Source organism: Apis mellifera, linkage group LG9, assembly GCF_003254395.2.
Source record: "Apis mellifera strain DH4 linkage group LG9, Amel_HAv3.1, whole genome shotgun sequence".
Taxonomy (NCBI): domain Eukaryota; kingdom Metazoa; phylum Arthropoda; class Insecta; order Hymenoptera; family Apidae; genus Apis; species Apis mellifera.
The window spans coordinates 6018621-6042763 of NC_037646.1; the positions used below are offsets into that span (position 1 = coordinate 6018621).

At 37.0% G+C, this 24143-nt stretch overlaps 1 protein-coding gene across 4 annotated transcripts; it reads left to right on the top strand.

The window, feature by feature from the left end:
* Positions 1-611: 611 nt before the first annotated feature.
* On the top strand, positions 612-15971 carry LOC552414 (protein disabled). 4 transcript variants are annotated; one of them, XM_006561586.3, is made up of 8 exons: positions 612-1699; positions 4589-4803; positions 4977-5120; positions 7337-7489; positions 7686-7718; positions 7839-7943; positions 8027-8281; positions 8508-15971. In XM_006561586.3, exons 1-8 carry the CDS (start codon positions 1663-1665, stop codon positions 12591-12593), a joined length of 5028 nt encoding a protein of 1675 aa, XP_006561649.2. In that variant the 5' UTR covers positions 612-1662; the 3' UTR covers positions 12594-15971. The 4 variants fall into 4 exon arrangements, with proteins under 4 accessions (XP_006561649.2, XP_006561650.2, XP_006561648.2 ...); XM_006561587.3 differs by having other exon boundaries at positions 612-2042; positions 7686-7943; XM_006561585.3 differs by having other exon boundaries at positions 7686-7943.
* The last annotated feature ends 8172 nt before the right edge of the window (positions 15972-24143 follow it).

Consider the following 24143-nt stretch of genomic DNA (forward strand, 5'->3'; position numbering starts at 1 on the left):
ATATTTTTTATTTCTTTTACTATTTTTAAAAATATAACATTAAAAAGAAAATTATAATATAATTATTAATATAAATGAATATAAATATAAATGAGTTTGTAATTTAATAAAAAGTTTATTCTATATCTATTTTAATTTAATAATGTGATATAACTATATCTATAAATTAAATTTATCTATATATCTTTGTTTTTGATTTTTGGTTATGATATTATCAATACTGATCTTGATTTTTCTTTTTAATTATATTACAATAAAAGACAAATAAATTGAAAATTTCAAAATAATATCAGTTGAAATCAAAGATGACATTTATTTAAAAAAATTATAAAATGATATAAATATAACATATAATACAAAGATTTTATTTATTATATATCAATACGTGAAATTAACTTTCAATTTTTTTGTACTTTGTACTAATGAACTCTTTGTTTTTTAATAACTATATTTTTTACTAATAATTTTATTTTTAATAAAATCTTAATATCAAATACATACATATATTTCATAACTTTAATTAAATAACCTAATTGTATAGTGGCAACTTGTTTTTTACTATTTTTTACTATTTAAACACGATATTTGTAAAAAAACAGAAAAATATAAATATAATAATTAGCATTTATTCAATTATGATTAAAATAATATAATTTGACTACGCAATAATATCCTAAATTTTATTCTAGTATGAAGAAACAACTATAAATGAAGTAACACTAATGCCACAATATTATTTGTTGCAATTGCGCCATCCCGCTGGAAACTGTGACGAAAAATAAAAGTAGTTTGTCAGATTCGTCTCGGTCGATATCAGCAATAAAAATAAACATATTGAAATTATGCGATTTATTAACTTGTTATGAATAAGAACGATCTTTAGAATGTAAAGTTCTATTTATGTTGCAAGCACTAGAGAAGGAAACACGAAAATCTAGAATCAATGAAAAAGTGCGCACGAAGCGGGAAATGTTCTCTATGGCCCCGAAGCGACGACGCCACGTACTAGATGGTATATTATTGATCAATAAGAGAGGCTAACATGGGTGACCTGTGCCGGCAGAGGCAGCTGTTACTTCGTCCGTATTTTTACGCGACGCGTGTGTACCGCGAGAAACCGATTTTCAAACAAAGTGTTCATACGATTTTGGTGTTCTTTTGGCTATCTGTGACAAAATGCGATTGTGTTGCGGAACAAGAAGTACCGACCGTACGTGAAACGCGCCAATCTCATACTCCCGTGGAAATACACGAATTGAGGGAGACAGAGGGAGTAACGGAAGAGTAACGGCCAGCCAGGATAGTTAAAGAGGCACAGAGATAGGCTGCGGGGGAAAAAGGAATTGGGAGTGGGAGTGAGGGAGCAGAGAGAGAAAGAGAGAAAGAGAGAGAGAGAGATAGAGATAGATAGATAGAGATAGAGAAAGAGAGAGAGAGAGAGAGAAAGAGAGAAGGAGTAAACGTGTGCAAGAATAACAGAAAAAAAGCGATAGAAGAGGAATCATAAAAACAGAGGGAGAAAAAGACGTGTGAGCGACATGTGTCTGTGTTGAGAATTCTATCCGCCAAAGTACGGTGGCCCAGGGTGCGCCGAGAGAGAAGATCGGTAGCATTCTCCTCTCCTATATCCGATACTTTCTCGTCGCCTACACGGGACTATCGATGCAGACCTTACGGAAGAAAAACAGTCCGTGCAAGTGTGAGTAAAAAGAGAAAAGCGAAAAATAAAAGAAAAGAGAAATAAGAGTTACCCCAGTAACGAATTTATACAAGTTTCGTGAATACCATTAAAATCGTGCGGTATCAACGTCATACTCTGTGTATCTGGTGTATATATTGTGATGCGAATCAACGAATAATGTGGTCTTAAGCGATAGTTTCAGTTTGTTTCGTGGCATCTTTAACATTTTCTAAAATTAAGTGATATCACCCTGTAGATCGGTCAAAGGGAGCTTTGGAATATGGCTTCCCTGTTCTCTAAGAGGGAGAAAGACGACGGTTGTTCGATTCGAGCTGTGCAGATTAATTTGACCATGAATAATGTACGATACGTTGAATACTTGCGTAAGGCATATGGTTTGAACATAATTGAAAGGATGTCGGTTTTATTGTTAGAGATGACATCGTCAATTTTATGATTTTCGCGCGAGCTTTTATTGTAGGGTTAACTTACCGACCGTGGTAATACAGATTGTTGATTTACTTATTTGTACACAGTATCGCCGTTAGATGGTAGCACTATCTACTTTGTAATGCTCATTTTAAGGATTATACTACTTATTACACTTAATTTTATGTGTCAACAATTGATTTATTCTTACATATAGTTTTTAATTATAAATTGATCGTATTTAAAAGTTATTTTAAAAAAAACAAACTTAATAATATAGATAATATATATTAAATTAATATATATATTAAAAAACTTTATATTGCAATAAAAATTTCAAAATAGAAATAAAAAAATGAATATATACATATATATATACCCATTGAAATGACGAAATTAGATTAAAAGAAAAAATCTCTCTCTTAAAATATATTGTAACTTTTATAATTACCTTTTCATTACATATGTTTGAATTAATAATGTTTTATTTAGATATTAGAAGAAAAAACTGAAACATAATAGATACAGTTTTATAAATTACGTTCCCTTAAGTCTATTTTATTTTGTTGTTTGGATACAATGGATAATTTATGCAAGTAGTGCATGGTTTGAAAAGGAGAATGCATAAAATATGTTTATAGTAACTCAGATTCCATTTTATTTAAAAGAAAAAATAACTATTATTTACCAGTTTTTTTTTTTTAATTTATTATAGATATAGAAGACAGTAGACTGCATGTATTTATGCATTTATGCAAAATTTGAATGTGCAAAAATCTACAAAATGGATATAGCATACACAAAAAGACAAAATATCCAAAGTATCCACATTATGCATGATATTTGAGGAATAAAATAAATCTTTATTTAAGATTCATTTTTTAAGTTATGTTTATAAAAATTTGATTTTACATAAAAATCTGTCTAAAGATGTACAATCTTAGTTTAACGCGTGTAAGGAGTAAAAGAATGAAAAGGTCGTACAAAAGTGATCGTGGCTAAGGGGTATAGGAAGGGCATGAATTGGTTATCCAGATAGAACCTCGAGTATCGACAGTTGGCGTTCTCCACTCGAGTCGCGCGAGTACGTTCAAACAAATGCGCTGGTGTGCCTAGTGGCCATTAAAGTCGCGAGGGGCCGTCCCAAAGTGTGCGTTAAAGAAGCTCTGCATTCATGTTTCAGGGAGGATAGGGAGATTTCGATAAATTGTCTGTAGAAAGGCAAATCGAGAAGTTACGAGTGGCAGAGATTAAGACTCGCGAGGGGAGTGTACGTATGGGGATGGTTGATTTGATGATTGGTTGAGAGAGTGTATGATTTTAATGCATGATGATGAACGTGTAAGCTTAATAATAGATGTTGAAATTAATGTAAAAAAATATAGTGCATAATACATAAACGTATTATAATAATATAAAAATACAAAGGTAATTTTTTTTTTACATTACTTATCGATTAGTTGGAAAGAGTTAGTTGTTTGTCAATACAAATATTAATTTGTCAAAATTTAATAATCAATAAAGGTGAATCAATCTCGACACGATTTTCCTTTCAAATTCTGATTAATCATCGTTTTATTCCGAAATTGGTAAGCAACTTGGTATTATAGGATCTCTAACGAGATCAATTTTCCACGAGATAGACGACGAACCATGGACGACTAACAAAGTAATGCGAAATCTGTCGCGGTCTGCGCCCGTTTTAATATCCCTGCATGCGGTCTCGTGCGATGCGATCCTATCGAATCATCGAATTCGAGATAGCAGGGGTCCGAAGTGATCCGCCGACGATGGTTTCAAACCTCTTGAACTTGGTATCGATCGGCCACACGATCAATTCGCCCCGGCGAAAGCGTAAAACGAGAATTCTTCTCGAGTGTACTTCGGATAAGCAATTTATTTCTCTTTCCTATGTCACTATGTGTTCCCTTCTTTCTTTTTTTTCTTCGTATCGATCTAATCTTAGGTTTCTCTCGCTTTAAATCGAAGGTATCGAGGAGCGAAATGTTATTTAATAATTGTCGAGTGTGCGGGACCGAGATTGAATAGGATCGATACGTTGAGTAACACTACTTAGGGTGGAAGAAGCATTTTACTACTTATATACTCTTTTTAAGAACAGAAGATTTTTATTGTGTGGATGTATATATATATATACTTGCATTATTTGATAATTTTATAAATATTCTATGAAATCTTTTTCAAACATTTCCTTTTTAAACATTCTATTAATATAGAGATATATTTAAAAGGTTCTTCTTCTATGTAATTTCTTGTTCTATAAAAATTTAAACTAATGCGAATCTTTGATTGAATCTATTGATCAAATTATTATTATTTATAGTTGCAAAAGTATTTTTAATTTGACACTCATTGAATAAAAATATTTCCAATTTATTTCTTTATCGAAATTTGTTAATAATTTTTTTAAAATTAACATTTCTCTTTTAAAGAATTGTGTAATTATTTATTTTGCAGTCAAGAACGAACCAACCCGATTTCTAGGGGAGGGTGTGTCGTTCAAAGCGAAATTGATTGGCATATTGGAAGTATCGGAAGCACGCGGGGACCGGATGTGCCAAGCAGCTTTGGCGGATCTGAAGATGGCGATTCGAGCTGCTGGCGAACACAAACAACGAATCGCCGTCCAGGTCAGCATCGATGGATTACGCTTGCGGGACGAAAAGTCTGGGGTAAATGACTTGAGAAAATATAACAATTGAAACGAATATTCAACTTTTGAAAGAAATGTACATAATGTATATATAACTATTTAAAAAATAATGCAAATTTTTGTAAGTTGAATTAAAAAAAGTATTTTATTATTATTCTTACTTTTTATGTAATTGATATTTATTTGTTCCAGGACTGTTTGTATCATCATCCTGTACATAAGATATCGTTTATCGCGCAGGACATGAGCGATTCGAGGGCTTTTGGATACATTTTTGGATCACCAGACACTGGCCATCGTTTCTTCGGCATCAAGACAGATAAAGCAGCAAGCCAAGTAAGATTTACACAGTATCGAGTTACATTTAACTGCTAATTATAATCTATTAATTGTAAACAATTAAGATCTATTAAGATAATTTTAATAAGATTAACACAAATATTCAGTAACACTTATTTTCCTGTATTGTACTGATTGTAAGTTAATTTTATTATTCTTTTCTGACCAGAATTTTGTTTGCTGATGAGAAAAAACTGACTGTGATTGATTGCAGCTTTTTATTTTAATTTGACATCTGTGAAGTGATAATTATTATAGCGTAGAGGTGTATTAATTAAATACAATGACAAAATGGTAAGCAAGTAAAATAATATTTGAAGAAAATTAATTTTTTTTAGAAGTGCATCTCAAAACAGTGTTTTAATTAAAATTAAAAAAAAAAAGAAAAATATATTTATTTTTAAACATTTGATTAATCAATAAAAATTTCCATAGTATTAGAAACATGTTTTACAGCTACATTCCCTAACTAATTTATTCTCATTTACTCTTTTATCTTCTAGAAATATGACATAATTTATTCTTACATTGAATCTATCCATAAGATGTACATAAATGACCAGAATATAAAATATCTTTATAACAATTAATCCATTTATGTCTAAATAAAAATCAAAATTAATTTCATCTGTATTTATTTAAATAATTCTAACTAATAATTATTTAAAAAAACAAAGAAATCAGCGATTACAATCATCTTTCCTTATTTAACGGATGAAATATTCCATTCGATACAAGTTTCTTAGAATTCGAAAGAAAAAAAAAGGAAAAAAAAATCGATAATAATTAGCGCAATAGAGTAACAACATAAAATAATCGATTCCCTCTCGAATCGATAAAGGAAAATGCAAGGACGGCAGTTATATCGTCACTGGTTCGGATATTGCCTTTGAGTAATAACAAAAGGAACAAGTTTGCCCGTGTTGATTCGATAGGAGAACCATTCGTGAGCGTGTGTTACGATCCTTAAACGCGGTTCCAAAGCAGTCGGTGTCGTTTATCGTGAACGATTCGCTTACGTGGAGGCTAAAGGGGATCCTAAAATGATATTTGTCCAATACAGGAGAAGCAATATCGACCTCGCTAGACTCTCCGGTAATTCAGGAGGGGTATGTAAATAATTGCATTATACGATTCGGCCTACCACCCCACAACGATACACCGCGGGAGATTGTTGTTCGATTATACGCGATTTCCCTTCGTGCACAAAGACCGATTGCGATTGTTCGATGGTTCTCCCTTCCTATTTTTTTTTTTCTTGTAGCGACTATTTTTATTTTATTGGCTTTTATCGATAATAAAATAAAATAATGGAGGATTAATTTTAACCCATTTTTATGTTCGATACCTGGGGTTTGGTTAAACTGTAATACATATGAAAATAGAGGGAGAAGTTATTATGCCAGTTTTGAAAGATACTGGATTTTTATAGAAGAGTATAGTAGTATTTAGAATTTTAGGAAAATTTGAAATCTAATTATTGTGTTTTCTCATCAATCCATGACATCCATTTCATATTATCATATTTTATAATTATATATATTATTAGAAGTCATAACATTTTTTTATTAGCAATGTAATTAAAATGAAATAGTCAATTGCATTACCTTCTTTTTTTAATAGAGATGTATGATTATTATGATCAAAATGAAAGGTGAATGCGAGTGCAAGATTACATTTTTTTTAAATGTAGTTTTAGTTTTCTTTTTAATATCTATATGTAAATTGAAATTAATATGATCATAACCGAAAATGGTATGTTGAATGAAACTTATTGAAAGGAGTAAGAGGATGTAGCTGACCACGTGACAGAACTGTAAGAGAGAGGGAAATGTGTAATAGAGGGGGAATAGGCCATAAGTGACTGCGGATCGTGTATAGTCGGACGCGTTTAGTATATTAGTAGAACAGGACGTAACTCTCAGGCTGTGCATTATTTCTTGAAACTTGTTTCAAGCAAAAGGTATTTTTCAATTAATACAAATCTTTACGTTTAATATATATTTTTATAACTTCTAAAGATCCTTATAAATAATTTTTTACATCTTCTTCCCTCCCTTTTCTTTTTTCTTTATTTTTGTTTAATAGTTAGGTTTTTTTAAATAATATAATTTTATTTTAATTTCAAGTATCTTATACATGATTATTCAATGAAATAATCAACATTGACACCGTGGAAGAGATTTTTTTCTTCATCTTGCAATATTTTGCAGGTGGTAATCGCGATGCGAGACTTGTTTCAAGTGGTGTTCGAGTTAAAAAAGAAGGAGATCGAGTTAACGAAGCAGCATTTAGAACAGAACGCTATAAACGTTATTAAATTTCATACCACTGGCATCTTTGTCGAACCTACCCCTGATACTAAAGTAATTGCTAATTGTTTTCCATCACTCCTTTTATTTTTTACGTTTTAATTAATTAATTTACTTGTATATTTAACATTCTAATAATCACTATATATGATATGATTTAAGAAAGGAAAAGTCTTATTTTTTTTTTCTTCTTTTATTAAATATTTATTAATATTTCGTGTATAATAATTTTGATATTGTTATGTAACAGGGTGCAGCAGGATCAGAATCTTCTCTTCATCGGGTAAGGAATACTAATTCGGAGGTAGACAAGTCAGCTGACAAACGAAACGAGTCCCCAATAAGGGATAATCCCGTAATAAGGGATTTATTAGATTTACAATTCGAATTGAACTCTCTGCAGCAAGGTATCCATCACATGGACAAAATTACCCCTGAAAATCCACCACCTTCCACTGACGATCTCTTTGAAACCGATCCATTTGGCGATTCCTTTGCGAATATGAAGGTAATTGAATCAAAATTAATTTTAGTGCCTAATATTTTCTATCAATATAAATTACTTTGTTCAAACAATAATATAATCCATAGCTGGAAGATACTGTGAGACCAATTCTACCACCACCACCCTCATCTTCCAAAAGAGGCCACCTAGAGCGACAGCAAACGATTCCAGGCGCCCAATCGTCAATCACGTCTAGTCCAGCGACCACATTGACTAGTAAAACTCCTCCACTTCAAAGTACCATTCAATGGTTCGACAAGGAAACCGAGAATCTATTCAGTGACAGCGAGCTCACAAACTCGACCAAGAATAATACACCGGTTAAAAAAGATGTGGAAGAGGTAGATGTCCATAAACATTAATTTTTTAATAATTTTAAAAAAAACATATATAAAAATTTTAACATAACTCATAGATTGTTACTCTCTTAATCTATTTTTTTATTTATTCTCTTATTACTGCAACAAAGATCCTTATAGTTTTCTTAGTCTTATAATTTTAACAATATCAAATAATTATTCAAATTATACATTTATTTCTAATTAGATACTATTTGATATGTTACAGACTCAAGCCAAGAGTCCACAGATAGACGTTTTCACGGAGCTGGATCCACTAGGAACCGGTTTAATCAAACCCTACGTAGACAAGAAAGACTTTTTCCAACACTTGAAGAACCCTCCCAAAAAGGTGCTAAAAGATTTAGTGTCCACTAACTCGGCGGACACGTTCCCAACGAACTTTAACGTTCTCTCGGAACCACTAGAGTCAGTGAAACCACGAAACGACGTGGCCGCCAAAGAGAATCAATTCGAGGACAGCAATTTCGCGAATTTCGATCGCTTCGACGAAAACGAAGCGATTCAATCAGTTTTCGCGCGCACTGACTCCTGCAGAAGAACAGATATCACGCCTAGACCGGCTCATCATCAACCTCTTTCCGTGTCTCTCCCTCCCGAAGACACTTCCACCCCGAAGTCCTCGACCATCCCGACCTCTGCAGGTGTCTCCCTACTTACAAGAATGGAAAAAGACTCCACAGAGTCTATACACGGCTTGGTAAAGCTTCCTAGTCCCATAAAATCGACTCGCAAAAAAGAATTCGACGTAGACATATCCGGTAACAAAGCGCAATCCGTGGACAAGACATTCCCCGTCGACTTTTCGACAACCAATGAATCACCAGCTTCTCCGTTAAAATCCTGTTCCTCAGATGCTAACTCCAGACTGTCAAGTTCGTCCACTGAATTGGAACTCGTACCTGAACCTCCTCCTCGAGGGATCGCCAATATTCTGATCAATCCACCACCTCTGCCGCCCAAGAAACAAGGAGTTAGGGGTATGATAAAGCCTCCTCCGAGGCCACCGCACACTGAGACCTATTTCCATTACGATTTCCCCGAAAGGGAGTCCGAAGTGACCAAAGACAGAAGTAAAAGCCCGTTGAAGGAGGCGAAGAGCCTTCAATCCGATGACAATTTCAGTCCGCCTGTACAAATGTCAAACAAGTCTGATTTGATAAGCGCGATGACCACGTCCACGTTCGAAGACTCGTTCAGCTCTATGGTACCTACCACGAATTTATCCACGTTTTTTACATCGACCAGTGCGACTACTGGACCCAAAAGGACGAAACCCTCGTTGGACATCACGTTGAGCCAATTAACGTCTGCTAATTTAGATGAATTGGCCAACAGTTTAGGCATGACCGTTAAAGAATTGACTAGTTTGACACTTCAGCAGTTGACCGAATGTTTGGCTACCTTGTCAGCCAAGGAAGCTGCGTCCAGCGACACGGAAGAGCCAGTTTCTATGAAACAAGAACCAGCGACTGTTGTCCAACCGCAATCAATGGCATCTGGCACGGTACATTCGAGACCAACGTTCAACGAGCCACAACCTTTCACCAAGAACTTTGAACAGGAGACCAAACAGGATACTACCTATGATAAATACGCTGTTTTTAGGGAATTGTTCGAGCTGGAGCAAATGGAGAAGAACGAAGAAAGTACGACGAAAGAGTCTACCGAAGAGGAAGCTTCTTCTTCAGTGAAGAAGGAAGAGTTCGAGATAGTTAGCCAACAGCACGAGACCAGCGAGGAGAGCAGATCAGATACGTTGGCCACTTTAGTGAATCTAACAGTGAAGCTTCCGCCTAGCAATGAGGATCTGACTAAGGAAGAACCAAATGCAAAGCCTGATGAAAAGACAGAATCTTCGAATATGGTGTTTGAGAAGACTCAATCAACCGAATCAGAGAGTAAAGCAGAACCAGCGATAGAATCTGAAGTATCCACAGACTTGTTGTCGAAACAACCAGAAGAAGAGGAATCTGACAAAACTAAACCTATAGTGGAGATTGAAGAGAAGATGGAGGAAACCGAGTCTGAGAAGCCTAGTGATTCCAATGAGGATTCTGATAAGCCAGTTACAGAAAAAGCTACGGAAGAAACGAACGGTTCGGTGGATAAAGTCGAAGTGAAACCCTCCGCATCGATATCCAGCGACAAATATGCCGCTTTGCGCGAGATCATTGGTGAACCAGAGCCTCCCATTGTCAAACCAACCGAAGAAGATACACCAACCTCGACCAGAATGTCTCCTGTGGTCCAATTACCGGCTCAGCCCAAGCCCTCTGCCGAGGTTGAGCTGTTAAATCTATTTTCTGACACGCCACCCCCTTCCAGCCCCAAGAAACAGCCCAAGAAAGACGAGGAAACAGGGATGAGTATGGACATTTTCGAGGAGATCAAGATGTTGAGTACCAGCGGTCAGCCAACGAAGACCAAGTCACTGATCCCCGAAGACATCTTCTGCCCGTTCACGGAGCTGAAACCAGAGAGGGATGAGAGCAAAGACGACAGCAACTGGACCAAGTTCGACACAGGCCTCTTCGTGTCGGACAGACCACCGTCGGAGTGTCCTCCCTCGATCAGTGGCACTTCGCCCTGGTCCCCCGACGGGAAAGAGTTCCACAGAGAGTCTTCTTTCAAAGGTAGCGTGTACCAGCAATCGGGCGACAGCGACAACGAGTGGAAGGACGAAGAAGAAAGCGAGGAGAGCAATGGGAGGATACGAGATCCCAGATTCAGGTGTAGCCATTATCCAAGATTCGATGGCCCTTTCGGAGACAGAGGTTTCTACGAAGAGACGGGGGGGTCGAAACGTGACAGGGGGTTCCGAGACAGGATGATGGAGGACAGGAAGTCTCGCGACTCGGCCTGGATCAAGAACACCGGGCACAGACCTAGGGATTCCTCCCCCTGGCACGACGAGGGTCAATGGGAGAAAGAGTCGAAACACTATCCCCATAGGAAGATGCAATACAAGGACGAAGATGAGCATTACGAGGCTCACTGGAAGTGCAGATCTAAGCCTCAACGTTGGAACTGGCCGCACGAGCACGGCCCGTCGTTCTACGACGACGAGAGAAAGAGGAAGATGATGCTGTGGAAGGAGGACAGGTTTGGCAGTCAGGAAAGCATGGGTTACGACGACGACGACAGGTGGTCCAGGAGGAAATACGAGAGACGAAGGTGGCCGGAAGAGGACGCCAGATTCTGGAACAGGAGGACAGCAGGTCCGCCTGACTCGGACTACCCTAGCAGGGATTACTATTACTACAGAGAAGCTAGAGACCGGTCACACGATTATCCGTCGGCCTGGAACGAAGACTACGGCTCGGATCGGCCTGGGGATGATTCACCAAGGTACAACCAGTCTGGCAGGAAGAGGCATTGGCCCAAAAGACCGAACAGCGCGAACGAGGGGCGCAACATCGACATGATTTACGGCGAGTCTCGAAGCAAATTCGGCACCTCGAGATCCGAGTGCAACGACAACGACTCCGACCCTTACGTACGATCCTCTCAACGTTCCAGGAGTCGTCAGAGTTATTGGGGCAGCGACCAGGAGTACGACAGTTGGGTGGAGAGACCTTACTGGTCCGAGGAGCCGGATACCAAGAGCGAGAGTCTTCACAGGAAGAGAGTGGTCAGGCACAAGCCTCGCCAACCTCACGTCAAGACCCAGAGCCCGTTCGAGGACGATTTCGCCCAAAGCGTGGAGCACATAGACCCCTCGGCCACGGAATCTCTGACCCCGGTCGAGCCACCGAGGATCCGTTCCGAGGGAGGCGATCAGAAACCATCGCCGCAGAGTCCTTCCTTCTCCACGAGGTATTCGAAGGTAGCCAGGAGGGGGATGGAGGAAGTCTACAGCAAGAGATCGAGCTACTTCGAGGACGATCTGCCGTTCACCGCAACAACGATGAGCGATTCGTCCGATCGTCAGAGGCTACCCTCAGATCAGAAGCAGACGCCTGAGGATGTTCCTTCTTGCGAGGCGAAGGACGCGCCGCCCGACGACTTCGTTTCAGGGGACGGCAGCCGTGATTCCTTCTTCAATGGACACCTGAGATACGACGACGACGCGTTCGCTTTCAAAGTTGAAATGGAGGACAACGTGTCCGATCATCGAGCCACCACCTTACCGTTGAAGAATCACAACCGACAGGGGAAATATTCCGCGGGCGGCAACAACAATAACAACAACAACAAGGCTAGAAACGACCAACACATAAGGAAGTCGGAGTCGGTGAATATATTCGTGAGGGAGAGCGATCCGTTTGGCGACGACGATTTCTTCGATTGATGGGTTGTTCGGGGAGTGTTGGAGTGTGGGCACGGTGATCGGTGTTCAGGGGATGGTTCCGATTTTTTGGGACTGATGTCGGTGGCGGGGTGATTCGACGGGGTGCGTTTCCTTTTCTCTGTCCAAAAAACGTACACCAACCTATCATCCATTTATAGGCCGCGAACTATAGGAACGAACAATTGTATCATCCATGTTTTTCTTTGGTTCGCTTCAAACTGTGGTTGAGGCAATAGGTATTTTGGCTGATCGAGGTCGGAGGAGATTAGGAGATGGGGTTTAGCGTAGTGTTCTACTTACTTAGTGGAACTGTGGAGCATTTAAAGACTGATTCGTTGGTAAATGATAGAGTTTTGTTCAAGTTGATCAATGTGAGCTTGATGTTTTTTAAAGTTGTGAATGTCCTTTCAAGCAAAATCAAGAGGTTGCATCTGAAAGTTGGTAGAATAAGAGTTGCTAAGAAAATATAATGTTGTTTAAAATGTAAGTTGTATTCTCTGATTAAATAATTAGTTTCTCTAATTAAATAATTATTCCAGTTTAGTTTATCCAATGACATCATCAATTGATTTGTTATTTATCAGAGAATGTATCTTATTATAAATGTAAAAATTTGAAATATTCACAAAGATGATTTACAAAGCCTAAGATTCAAGGTGCAGTTACATCGATAGATGTCACCACTTATTTATTTATTTCAATTAATTATTATTATCCATTATTTATTATTAAAAATTATCAAGATAAATGTTTCCTCGAACAATTACAATACTTATTGTCTCTGTTATAGCTAAGTTATTGAAAAAAAAACTATATTTGTGTCGAATGTGAATTAGAAATTCAAGGGGACGTTTATGGTAATTATGTATATCGATGAAGAAGATGATTCGTCATGACGAATATCGATAATAGAGATATCGATGGGGTACGAGCGACGTGCCACTGCTAGTCATTGTTTTAATAAATTTGTACATAATGTTATATCGGCGTTAGTGTGAAATTAATTCGTCGATCGAGGTCTGTATATGTGCGTGCAATTTGTATGATCAATTGTTTCATCGATTGTGATCTTGACGCGTAATTTCAATTCTCGATCACTTAGGTTTGAGATAAGGATGGAATGCTTTGGAAAATTTAGAGAAAAATTGAAAACCCTGATTTACAATATTTTAATACATTTTTTTTTCTCCCTGCTAAAGTTCGCTTGATATTGTCGAATTGTAGATGATCCACTTGACTTGAATTTTGAGAAAAACTTGATTTAGAAGAAAACTTTTAGAGCTATGAAATTTTTTTGGGAAATGAATTTTTTAAATGTTAAAAAATATCAATTCATTTTTATTTATGACGAGGGTAAATGAAAGGTTTTTTATATATTTTTATATATGCAGAGGATTTATTGAAATTATCTCTCGAGCATTTCTACTTTTTTAGAAATTAATTAATCGTGTTTTCGTTTTATTCGTTTCGTACGATCACGATGCTAGTCATGTTCGAGTGAGTTAGAGAATATTAGAGAAACACAGGCGAAATTATTGATGGTTGTTGCGACTGAAATCGTTGGAAAACTTTTAAATGTAATTTTTGTGTTCATTCGCAAATTACATTTTTATCAATTAAATATACCGAATTTAAAAAAAACAAAAGAAAGGAAAAATTCTTGATTGAATTCTTTATTTTGCAAGTTTTTTCTATCATATCATTGTGAAATCATGAAAGAAAAAAAAAAAGTTTCTAATAATTTCAGAGTAGCAAGAACCACAATTACGAATGCCTGAGAGGATCTCGTTCGATAATTAGATTATTTGAAATGTTGGGGAATCAAAATGTGACTTTTATACTACTGGTTTTTTGACCGGAACGATCTTCGTTCGTATGTCGAATCGATAATAAGAACAAGAAGTAAATCACGAAGAAAAAAAAAAAAAAGAATAAAAGAGACGAAAGACGAAGATGTGGAAAAAACTCCGTCAAATCTAGATAGCTTAATTTTTTAAAATAGAATCAGAATGTTGCATTGCAATTTTTTATTTCAAGTGCTTTATCAATAGATCTATTTATATTTAGTTTATATTTTATATTTATTGTGCGTAGATAGATGTTGATAGTCGAACCTTTTTTTAACGCTCGAAATAAATCTATTGTTTATTTAATTTATTGATCAAATCTGTCCAAACAGCAAATAAATTGAAGGATTCGAAAGAATAAATGGTATATGGGAAAAAAACTTGTATGAAAATTTAATGGAGAAATCTATATATATATGTTATCAGTTATTGAAAATTTGTAATAAAATTTTTTAATTTAAATACTTAAGTATTTATAATATTTTTCATATCTATCTTATTTTTGAAACAAATACAACTGTACCATTTTTTTCATCGAGTTCTTCAATCACAGTCAGAATTATCACTGACAATAAGGAATTACAAATTTCTGTTTAATCACTTGTGTACCTTACTAAGAATCGAGATTATAATTTTCATTTACTGTTAGCAACGCTTATTAATGATACGGGAAAACGGAATAATTAGATATGAATATCGATATCGATGCATTAAACCAAAGATTTTTTTTTACGTTACTCTCGCAACACTGGTCGCTTCATTGAACAAATAAATAAGAATCGTGTTAATAGGAATTGTGTTAGAGCGTACGTTCAATTTCGAATTTTAAAGCGGCTTAATCCAAGAAAAATTAATATTCGACGTTTATTCGTTTAACCTTTACGTCAATACTCGAAATTTAAAGAAAGAGAGAGAGAGAGAGAGAGAAAATCATTCAATTTTTCAATCGCAGTATTTTTCTGATAATAAAATTCTAAATTTGGAACGTGAATCCATATCAAATAACAATCCAAGCTGGATTCGAAAATATTTTAATGTGAAAATAAAAAATTTCATGTTCTATATACATATACACATATACATATATATATATATATATATGTTATAGAGATTGTATAGGGTATTGATATAAGGGTTGAAAGATAAATTAAAAAAAAAAAGAACTATGGAAAAGTGTGCGAAGAAAATATTGTAAAACATCAAAAGTATAAAATTACCCCATGTGAAGTGGAAAAGCTACAAATATAAACCATTTATCGAATTGCACGCAACATTATCAACAATATATATATTTCAACATTGTTTCAACCGTGAACAAATATTCTAACATCCACGAGACTCGAACGTGAGAATATTTGTCGAACGATTAATTAACAATTGTGCAATCGCGACCATTGAAGAACACAATTTTCAGGGAAATTAGTTAACCAAATACTTAAAAACGAGCAAACCTTTATACACCGTGAGAAAGACACGAACGATGATTCACTAATGGGATTCATTATCCTGCGATTTTACATATATATATATATATATAAAAAAGAAACGTATAATTAATACGTGGATAACGTGATGGGGGGAAGGGAAGAGAAAAGAGAAAAAGACTAAGATGACGAAGATGGATAACTGTACCAAACGCTTTATTTTTACGATAAGAATGGAATTTTATTATTTGAAATATGATTGATGAGCATAGAGGATGTGTATGTTTCTGTCTGTGAGCGATTTAAAAAAATGGAGAAATGGAGAAGGGCGAGGAGGACAAGGAGCAATCAGCAAAACGCAGTAGATAGTGTAATAATAATAATAATAATAATAATAATATTAATATTAATAATATTAATAATAATATTAATAATAATAATAATAAAAATAACAATAATAACAATAAAAAAAAAGAAAAAAGAAAAAAAAGAAATGAAATTGATTCGAGAATGTTTAGAATATAGTAATCTGCATCGCTATAATAAATGTACGATACGTTTACGCGATTTATGTGTGCGCTATTTATCGTGGGAAAATTGTCATTTTTACCAAGACCAGATCGCGATGACGATTTTATTCCATGCATTATTGTGTCAGTCTCCCGATAAACACGAGTACCACGCAGTACCACACACACACACATACACACACTGAACAAAAGAAGAAGAAGAAAAAAAAAATAATGGAACCGTTCGAATAAATTTTCACTTTAAAAACGTTGGAACAGAATAAATTTCTTTTGGAAGAAACCTTATTTTATTCGTCTTATCTTTCCATCGATCGAGTAAGTATATTTTCCAATTTTCAACTCTATCATAGTTTAACAATTATTTAAAAAAACAATCTTATAATTCTAAGATCCACGATACTCACAAGTAAGATGCATCATTTAATTAAAAAATTTTTGTTCCCCATAAACGACGATGAAACTAATGAAAATTGGATTGAATTGGAAAAAAAAAATCTTCGTTCAATAAGAATGAATGGACGTCATCATCACGATCGAACGAATCGAATCGTGAACGCTGTAAAAACCCGCACGATCGCGCGGGAGGACCTCGACTCGAGGGGTTGCGATCGGTGGCGGCGTTGCAGGCGCCTCCTCTCCACCCCTATCGCATCGAAACGGTTGGAGATCCCTCGGTGTTCCCCGTTCCTTGATTTGGCCGAGCACAATGCACAATAAAAGAGCATTAGATGGTCGGCTTTGTCGAGCGGTTGCACGACTTCTCGTAACAATGGCGTGGCCCCCACTCGGCGGGAGCACTCGAAACACCTGGCAAACAAGGAAACAATGCGCACGAGCCGCACTTCGACGGGATTTCGCGCATTTGGGGTGCGCGCATGCTAACAAATTATCACCCCCTCTGTCACTTTTCTCTCGTTTCTCCCTCCCTCCCTCCCTATTCGCGTCTCCCTCTTCATCCACCTTCGCGAAATACGCGGCACTTTTCCTTCGCGGTCGCGATTACGCAGCAACCTCGGTGTCAACCGAAGGTTTAATGACCGCCATCCCCCGATGTAGATATATTGTCGTTGGAAATGATGAAATAAAGTTGATTTGGAGGATAATTTTACGTTTAATAATTTAAGAGGGGGATGTGCTGTTTGATCGAGGATCGATCCTGAGAGATTAAAGAGAGATCGAGATAGTTTATTTATGTAAAAACAATCGAAGTTTGTCTTAGATAAAATGAGATTGCTTATAAAAATGTTTTTATATATCAATTATTTTAGACATTCATAGAATATATTAATACATTGTATAATTTCTAATTTATACGTATTTTTTTTCGAGGAATTAATTTTCAAATTGATTTTTTGGTACAATTTATAAATATAATTTTCGATGCATATCGTCCCAATCGTTTTTCAATCAATTATTAATTCTAACTTCGTCAAACTTCATCGATGCGTTTTCAACGATTTTCAATTTTAAAAATAAAAACTTCGAAAATTCGGGCACAGCTTTGAATCTCATCGATCCGATATCTTCCCGACTCGATTCGTTCGACCTCGTTTCGCGTTCAAAATCTCAACCTATTATTTCTCGGATCTCGGGCAAACCTGTGGTAGGCAAACGATGGAGAAAAATGTAAAAAACGGGGCGGAGTGGAACAAAGCTAAAGGATCCCCCTTTGACGGAACGATGGAATACTAGCCGTTGACCCGATCGTGTGTTGTGTGTGAGCGGAACGCGGCGAGAGAAGGTGGCGCGAACGAGGGCGAGAAAAAGGGGAAGAAGGAAGAAAATCAACCCGCATGTGCTCGGACGCACTCGAAAACGGGAAAGTACTTTTGGGCCAAGAGCGATATGGAGGCGGTATACGTCGGAGAACGTATGAAGAGTGTACCGAGGGTGCGTGAACTATGAAATGCACCGGCTCGTATGCATCGTTCCCTCTTCCGACGAATGTACCTCTGAAAAGCCACGAGAAATGTTTATAATTGGGATCGTTGGCCCGTTCCCGCCCGTTCCTTTCTTCGATATCCACCTGTGTACGAATAATTTTTTTTTCTTTTTCTTCTATTCTTCGTTGTGCAACTTTGTCCAACGCGTGCTTCAATTGAAACGAGAGAAATTTATTTTTTTATTTCTTATCAATCCTCTTCAACGATCATCGAAATTCGCCATTTTATAATATTTTATTCGCTCTTCTCACGAATAATTAGATTAAGAATGTTCAAAATTCGCAGTGAAATGAATATCTTTAATTATATTATTAATTTATTATTAGATAACTTTGACTAACATTTCTTCGTACAAGCATGGCTTAAGAAGTGTTAAAATAAATTAAAAAACACATCTTGTTAAAATTATTCGTGTACTTTCATTCGAAGATGGAAGGAGAAAAAGACAATCGTACTTCCAAAAGAGAAAAGGAAGAGAATAATAATCGTCAATAATTGGCCGATGATTCGGGGAGAATCATAAGCCCTTTCGGGGCCGATCTGTTTTGAAATTCTTACACGATTCCTCGGTGTCGTTTTTACTCTCGAGCCGGCGACATCGTTAACGTCATCGAGGGCTCGTTTTGGCGCGCGCGCGGGCCTATCAATATTTCATAAGCCTGGTAAAAAGGGACGAGTGTTTACAGCACGAGCTGTACGACGAATCCTCGATCTTGTTCGCCGGTTACCCGTAAGTGTCTTCCCTTTCGTCGTCCCCGCCGATTTGCATCCGATTGAATTTCAAATTTCAACCGCTTCTGCACCCGTGAAGTCTCGAGTATCTTCGATCACGGGGCCCCGCGCGAAATGAAATTGTTATTAATGTGGCGTCGCGTTACAACCTCGATGGAAGTGGAAATCCCGTTTTAAAACCCGTTTAATAATATTTATGGATAATTATTTTTATATGTGATGAGGTAGATAAGTGTTTTTCGATTTGTTTTGGATAGGAGGAATAATTTATTTTGTGGAGAATATTTGGGTTGAGGATTTTTTTATAATTAGAGTGGAAAATGTATTGGTATAAAGTATTGGTAACGATAAAAATAATTTGAGGTTGAAGTAATTAAGTGTCGATTTTCGTGAAATTAAAAATCGAGTGATATTCGAATTGCAATTTTTTTTCAAATAAATCGTAAAAGAAACACGAAAGACGCGATTTATTGAAAAATTTTTTGACGAATGTGCAATATATTCTATAAATGACACTGATATTTTGAGTAAAAGTTAATCACATTTCTACCCATTTATTACTTGTTTCATAATATTAATACTTTTCAAGCACGTAGCAGGAAATAATATATTTCTGATCATTTTATACCCCTATATTGCTTCCCCTGAAATTCACATTTTGTTGTTCAACCTTATTATTATATTATTATTACCTGTTCTGTTCCATCTCTCTTGTTTTACATTATTATTTTCTCCTTTTCATTTAATTTATTCTCGAATCCAAAGTTAAATTTCAAACAAAATACAGTCGCATTTTAAAAATATCTGAATTTCTAATTATTCTTTGATACGTATTTCACAGCGACGTATTATTTTTATTAAACTTTTGCAAAAATTGAATATCATTTTTTGAATATCGTTCCAGAAATCATGAAAATAATATTTTATTTACAACCAGATTATTATTATTATTTCCATCATTTATTTTCCGTGATGATTATTTTCATTTCAATAAAAAGACAAATTTCATTAAAAGTATCTTCACGTAATTGCAAAACAATCATAATACAAACTTAAAATATCTTCTTTGTAACAATTTTTTAAAATTAATTATTTCTTTACAAATATACAAAGAAAAAGAACAATTTTATTATCATTCTCATTATTCACATTTACTCATATTATCATTAACATCATTTTTATTCCAAATTATTTTCTATTCATCTTTCCTTTCTTTTATCCAATTCTTTATAAAAATGAAATTATACGTGTGTTACAAATCTATCATTACTTCTAAGAACTATTATTAAAGACCTAACATTTTCTAACATTTTCTAGACAACGGCGTAAAACCATCTTGAAAAAAAAAAGGAAAAAAGGAAAGAAAAGAAAAAAACAAAGCTCGCAATCCACGTAACAAATCCACGAGTACCGCCATTACACCGCAGAGACTGTTTACACGATCAAACGTTCGTTTAAATGCTTCTAGTCCGGTGAAATCGCCCGTACAAGTTCTTACCCCAGAAACAGGTCTCCCTTTTTCTTTATAAGAGAACCTTCTCCTAACGAGCGTCCAAGGAAATTGTATACGAAACACGTTTTCCACCTCCTCCTGTGTAAAACTCCTCCCCCATCGCGGTGGAATATTCCGGGATTACGGGTTGCCCGAGAAGAGAAGAGAAAGAGAAGAATCCGTGCTTCTTTCACCAAGGGGGTGGGAGGAAACTTCAGTTTGCCGTCTCTGAATCGCGTAAGTAAATGGCTGTTCTCTTTAACCGCGTACACGAGAACGGACGGACGGACGGACGGAGCGAAAAAAGGAGTACAGGGAACGAAGAAAAAGAAATGGAAAGAGAAAAAGAAAAAGAAGAAAAGGCAAGAAAGAGGGAAGCAAAGAAAAAAAAAAGAGACAAGTTGGGAGAGGGAGAGGCGAACTGTAAAAGGGGTAAGAGTGTAAAGAGGGAGAGGAGGATGGATAGAGAGGAGGAAAGTAAGAACGAAGGAGGCTTGTCGCGGAACAGAGAGAGGATCAGAGGCTGGTAGGAGTGGTGTTCTCGAGGTGGTGAGCACGACGTGGTAAAAAGGAACGACGTAAGGGGGGAAAAAAGGGAAGAAAAAAGAAAAAAAAAGGCGGAGAGTTACTGGCGGGAAAAACGGTGTCTTGGAAAAAGGTGCAAAGCCGACAGTATTCTTTGTAGCGGGGGAGGGAATATTCGCCTTCTGTGCCGAAGACCTCTCGCACTTCTTTACCTTTTTTTTTTATCCCTCCACCCTTACCCTATCCCCTCCATCTGCAAAGCAAGAAGAAGACGCTTCTTCTTCTTCTTCTTCTTCTTCTTTCCTTTCTTTCTCCTTCCTTCCTCCCTTTTTCTCGCGCAACACCAACGACCACTAACCGTGGTCTCCTTCCACATTTTTTCCCCTCTCCACTCCAACTCCTTCGCTTCTTCTTTCCTCGCTTCCTTGCCTCGCTTCTTCCCTCTCTCCGTCTTTCAGTTGCAACGATTACAGCGCAACTACCGTTACCTTGGCAAGGATGAAATTCTGGTAGTAGTGGTAGAGCGGCAGCTTTACTTCTCCGCCCATACTCTCTCTCTCCGGGATCCCTTACTCGACAGCCTCTTCTGCCACGAGATATTTACCAACATCCAAGATGGCGGCATAATCTTGCCGGCTTTTCGTCGAAAGTCGACGAGTCATCCAAAGCGGCCAGTCCCTTTTCTCCCTCCCCCCTCTCTCCCTCTCTCTCTCTCTTTTTCTTCTCCTTTGCCCATAAACACTTTCATCGCTCTCGTTTTACTCGACTCCGCCCTTTTTTTTTTTTTTATATACCGTTTCCCTTCCTTTACCTTTATTCTTTTCTCTCTTTTTTTTCTTTTTCAGATTCGCTCGGATATCTTTCGGCCGTTCCTTCGAATCTCACGGCTCGACTACTTGTGGTTCTTTTCCTCGAGATCGATCACGCGACGTTTTACACTTTGAAATGGAATCTTTAAGGTGGCAGCTAGAGCGAGAGCTTTGTTCTTCAAAGTTGAGGTTGACGAGAGTACTGGGATTACTGCGCTGCTTCGAGAAAGGGTTTCGGGGAGGGTTGTTTGTCGAAAGCAAAGTTTATAAAGTTTTGAGAGAATTTTCTAAGAATTTTTTTTTTTTTTATAGAAAATCTATCTTTCACTTTGACAAAATTAAAAAGGAAAAAAAGATGAAATAAAATCTTCGTTATCTTCGTTCGTATCATCTATCGGTATTCGATCAACCAACGAAATCATTTAAGAGTTTCGTAGGAGGAAGAAAAAGTGGGGTTGCAATAAGTCGGAGGGACACCCTCGACAGATTTACCAGAAAGGAGATCGAGAGGGAAGAAATCAGTAGAGGTAAATACGCGTGGCGTGAGTGAGAGCGAGCGAGAGCCGATGGATAAGAAGCAATCGAATCGAATAGTGGAACTCGTGGAATCCGCAATCCGTCGCGAAGTGAATGGCGAACGCCTAAGGGTTTTCTATGGCCGGGTATGCCGCTCGTCTCTTCCTCTGTCCGTCGACCTAGCCTAACCTGGCGGCAACTTGAGATTAATGTGGTAATCGCTGAATCAGCGGAAGACACGAAAAAAAAAAAAAAAGAAGGAAGAGGTATCTTCCTCTTTCGTGGCAACGATACTTTTCTCCTCGAACGAGCAATCGAGGGAATCTTGGAGGTGCTCGACGATAAACAGGAGGTGTCTGTGATTCACCATCCTGGATGATATATAATAGACTCAAAGAGAATTTTCACGAATTTATTTTATCCAGTGATTATTTTTTAATAAGTAAATCTAATTTACATTAAATTTTGTATTGGAAGAATTTTTGTATTTTTGTATAAATGAAAATGAAAAAAAAAATGGCGAAATATGTCACTTTTTTATTCGAATCGATTGTAAGTTGATTTTCTTTAGATATTAAATTTATTGGACAATGATATAGCTGGTTCCAATTGTATTAAAAAATCAGGTATGTATATATAAGCGAAAATAAAACAATTTTACAATTAATATTAAAAATCCACAAACAGTTTTATTTTTAAAAAATTCTGTATTCACATTGTAGAGACTCAAAGCCTAATTATACGCCGTGTCTGACGACACAATATTCTTTTCCACTTACTTTTCATATTTTCATTACAACTCGAAACATTTTTTCAGGATATAATAATAAAAAAAATTCTACTCGAATGATTTCTCCTGTAAAAATTAATTTTAACGATATTCCAACTTTCGAAGATCGTCGTCGATTATCCAAACAAAGGGGCACGAGAAGAACCGGCACCCCTCGAGAAGCAAAGCGGGCAATATCCAATGAACTTTCTTCATCGATACAGATCCTGAAAAACGTTTTTCCGTAAATAATCGAGGCTCGAGGAAAAAAGCAGCAATAACAGGATACACCGATTCCTATACGATACGTATATAACGCGCGTGTATCGCGCAAATAAATACTCGAGGCCAAGGGATGGCGTGGAAGGAAAGAAGGGTTGGAAGCTGTGCCAGTCACGGAAGAACCTCGCCGGTACGCGGAGTAAGTGCAATAATACCAGATTATTTGCATCGCAAAGCCGTGCGTATGGGTAAACACAATATTCGCTCTCTGCTCGGCTCTGTGAACCGATAGTGCGCTCAGGTAGATAACGCATACGTCTGTACCATTCTCCACCCGTCTTCGTCCCCCTCGTTTCGACCCCGTGTCGATCCTCTCCGTTCAACACCGACAGATATCCATCGTTCATTCTCTCTCTCTCTCCCTCTTTCTCCCTCTCTCTCGTTCAACCTCTCTGCCGCCACCCTGCACCCTCTCCTTCTCACCTTTATCCGTGGTCCGTGTCTATCGTGTCTATCTCCGTCTCGCTCGCTCTCCCGGCTATCGACGCCATCTTCTTCCGATCCGATACGTTCCCGCAGTCTCCGTCCTCGTCCAACTCTCTATGTACCACCGCGGCGTAATACAGATTCTATTTGAGCTGCCTGAGGGAAGTTAACTCGTGATGCGTGCAGCTCGCCTCGCTCTGTTGGCGATACTACGGGGATCTGATCCGTTCTCCATTTCGAGGCTGCAAATCCAAG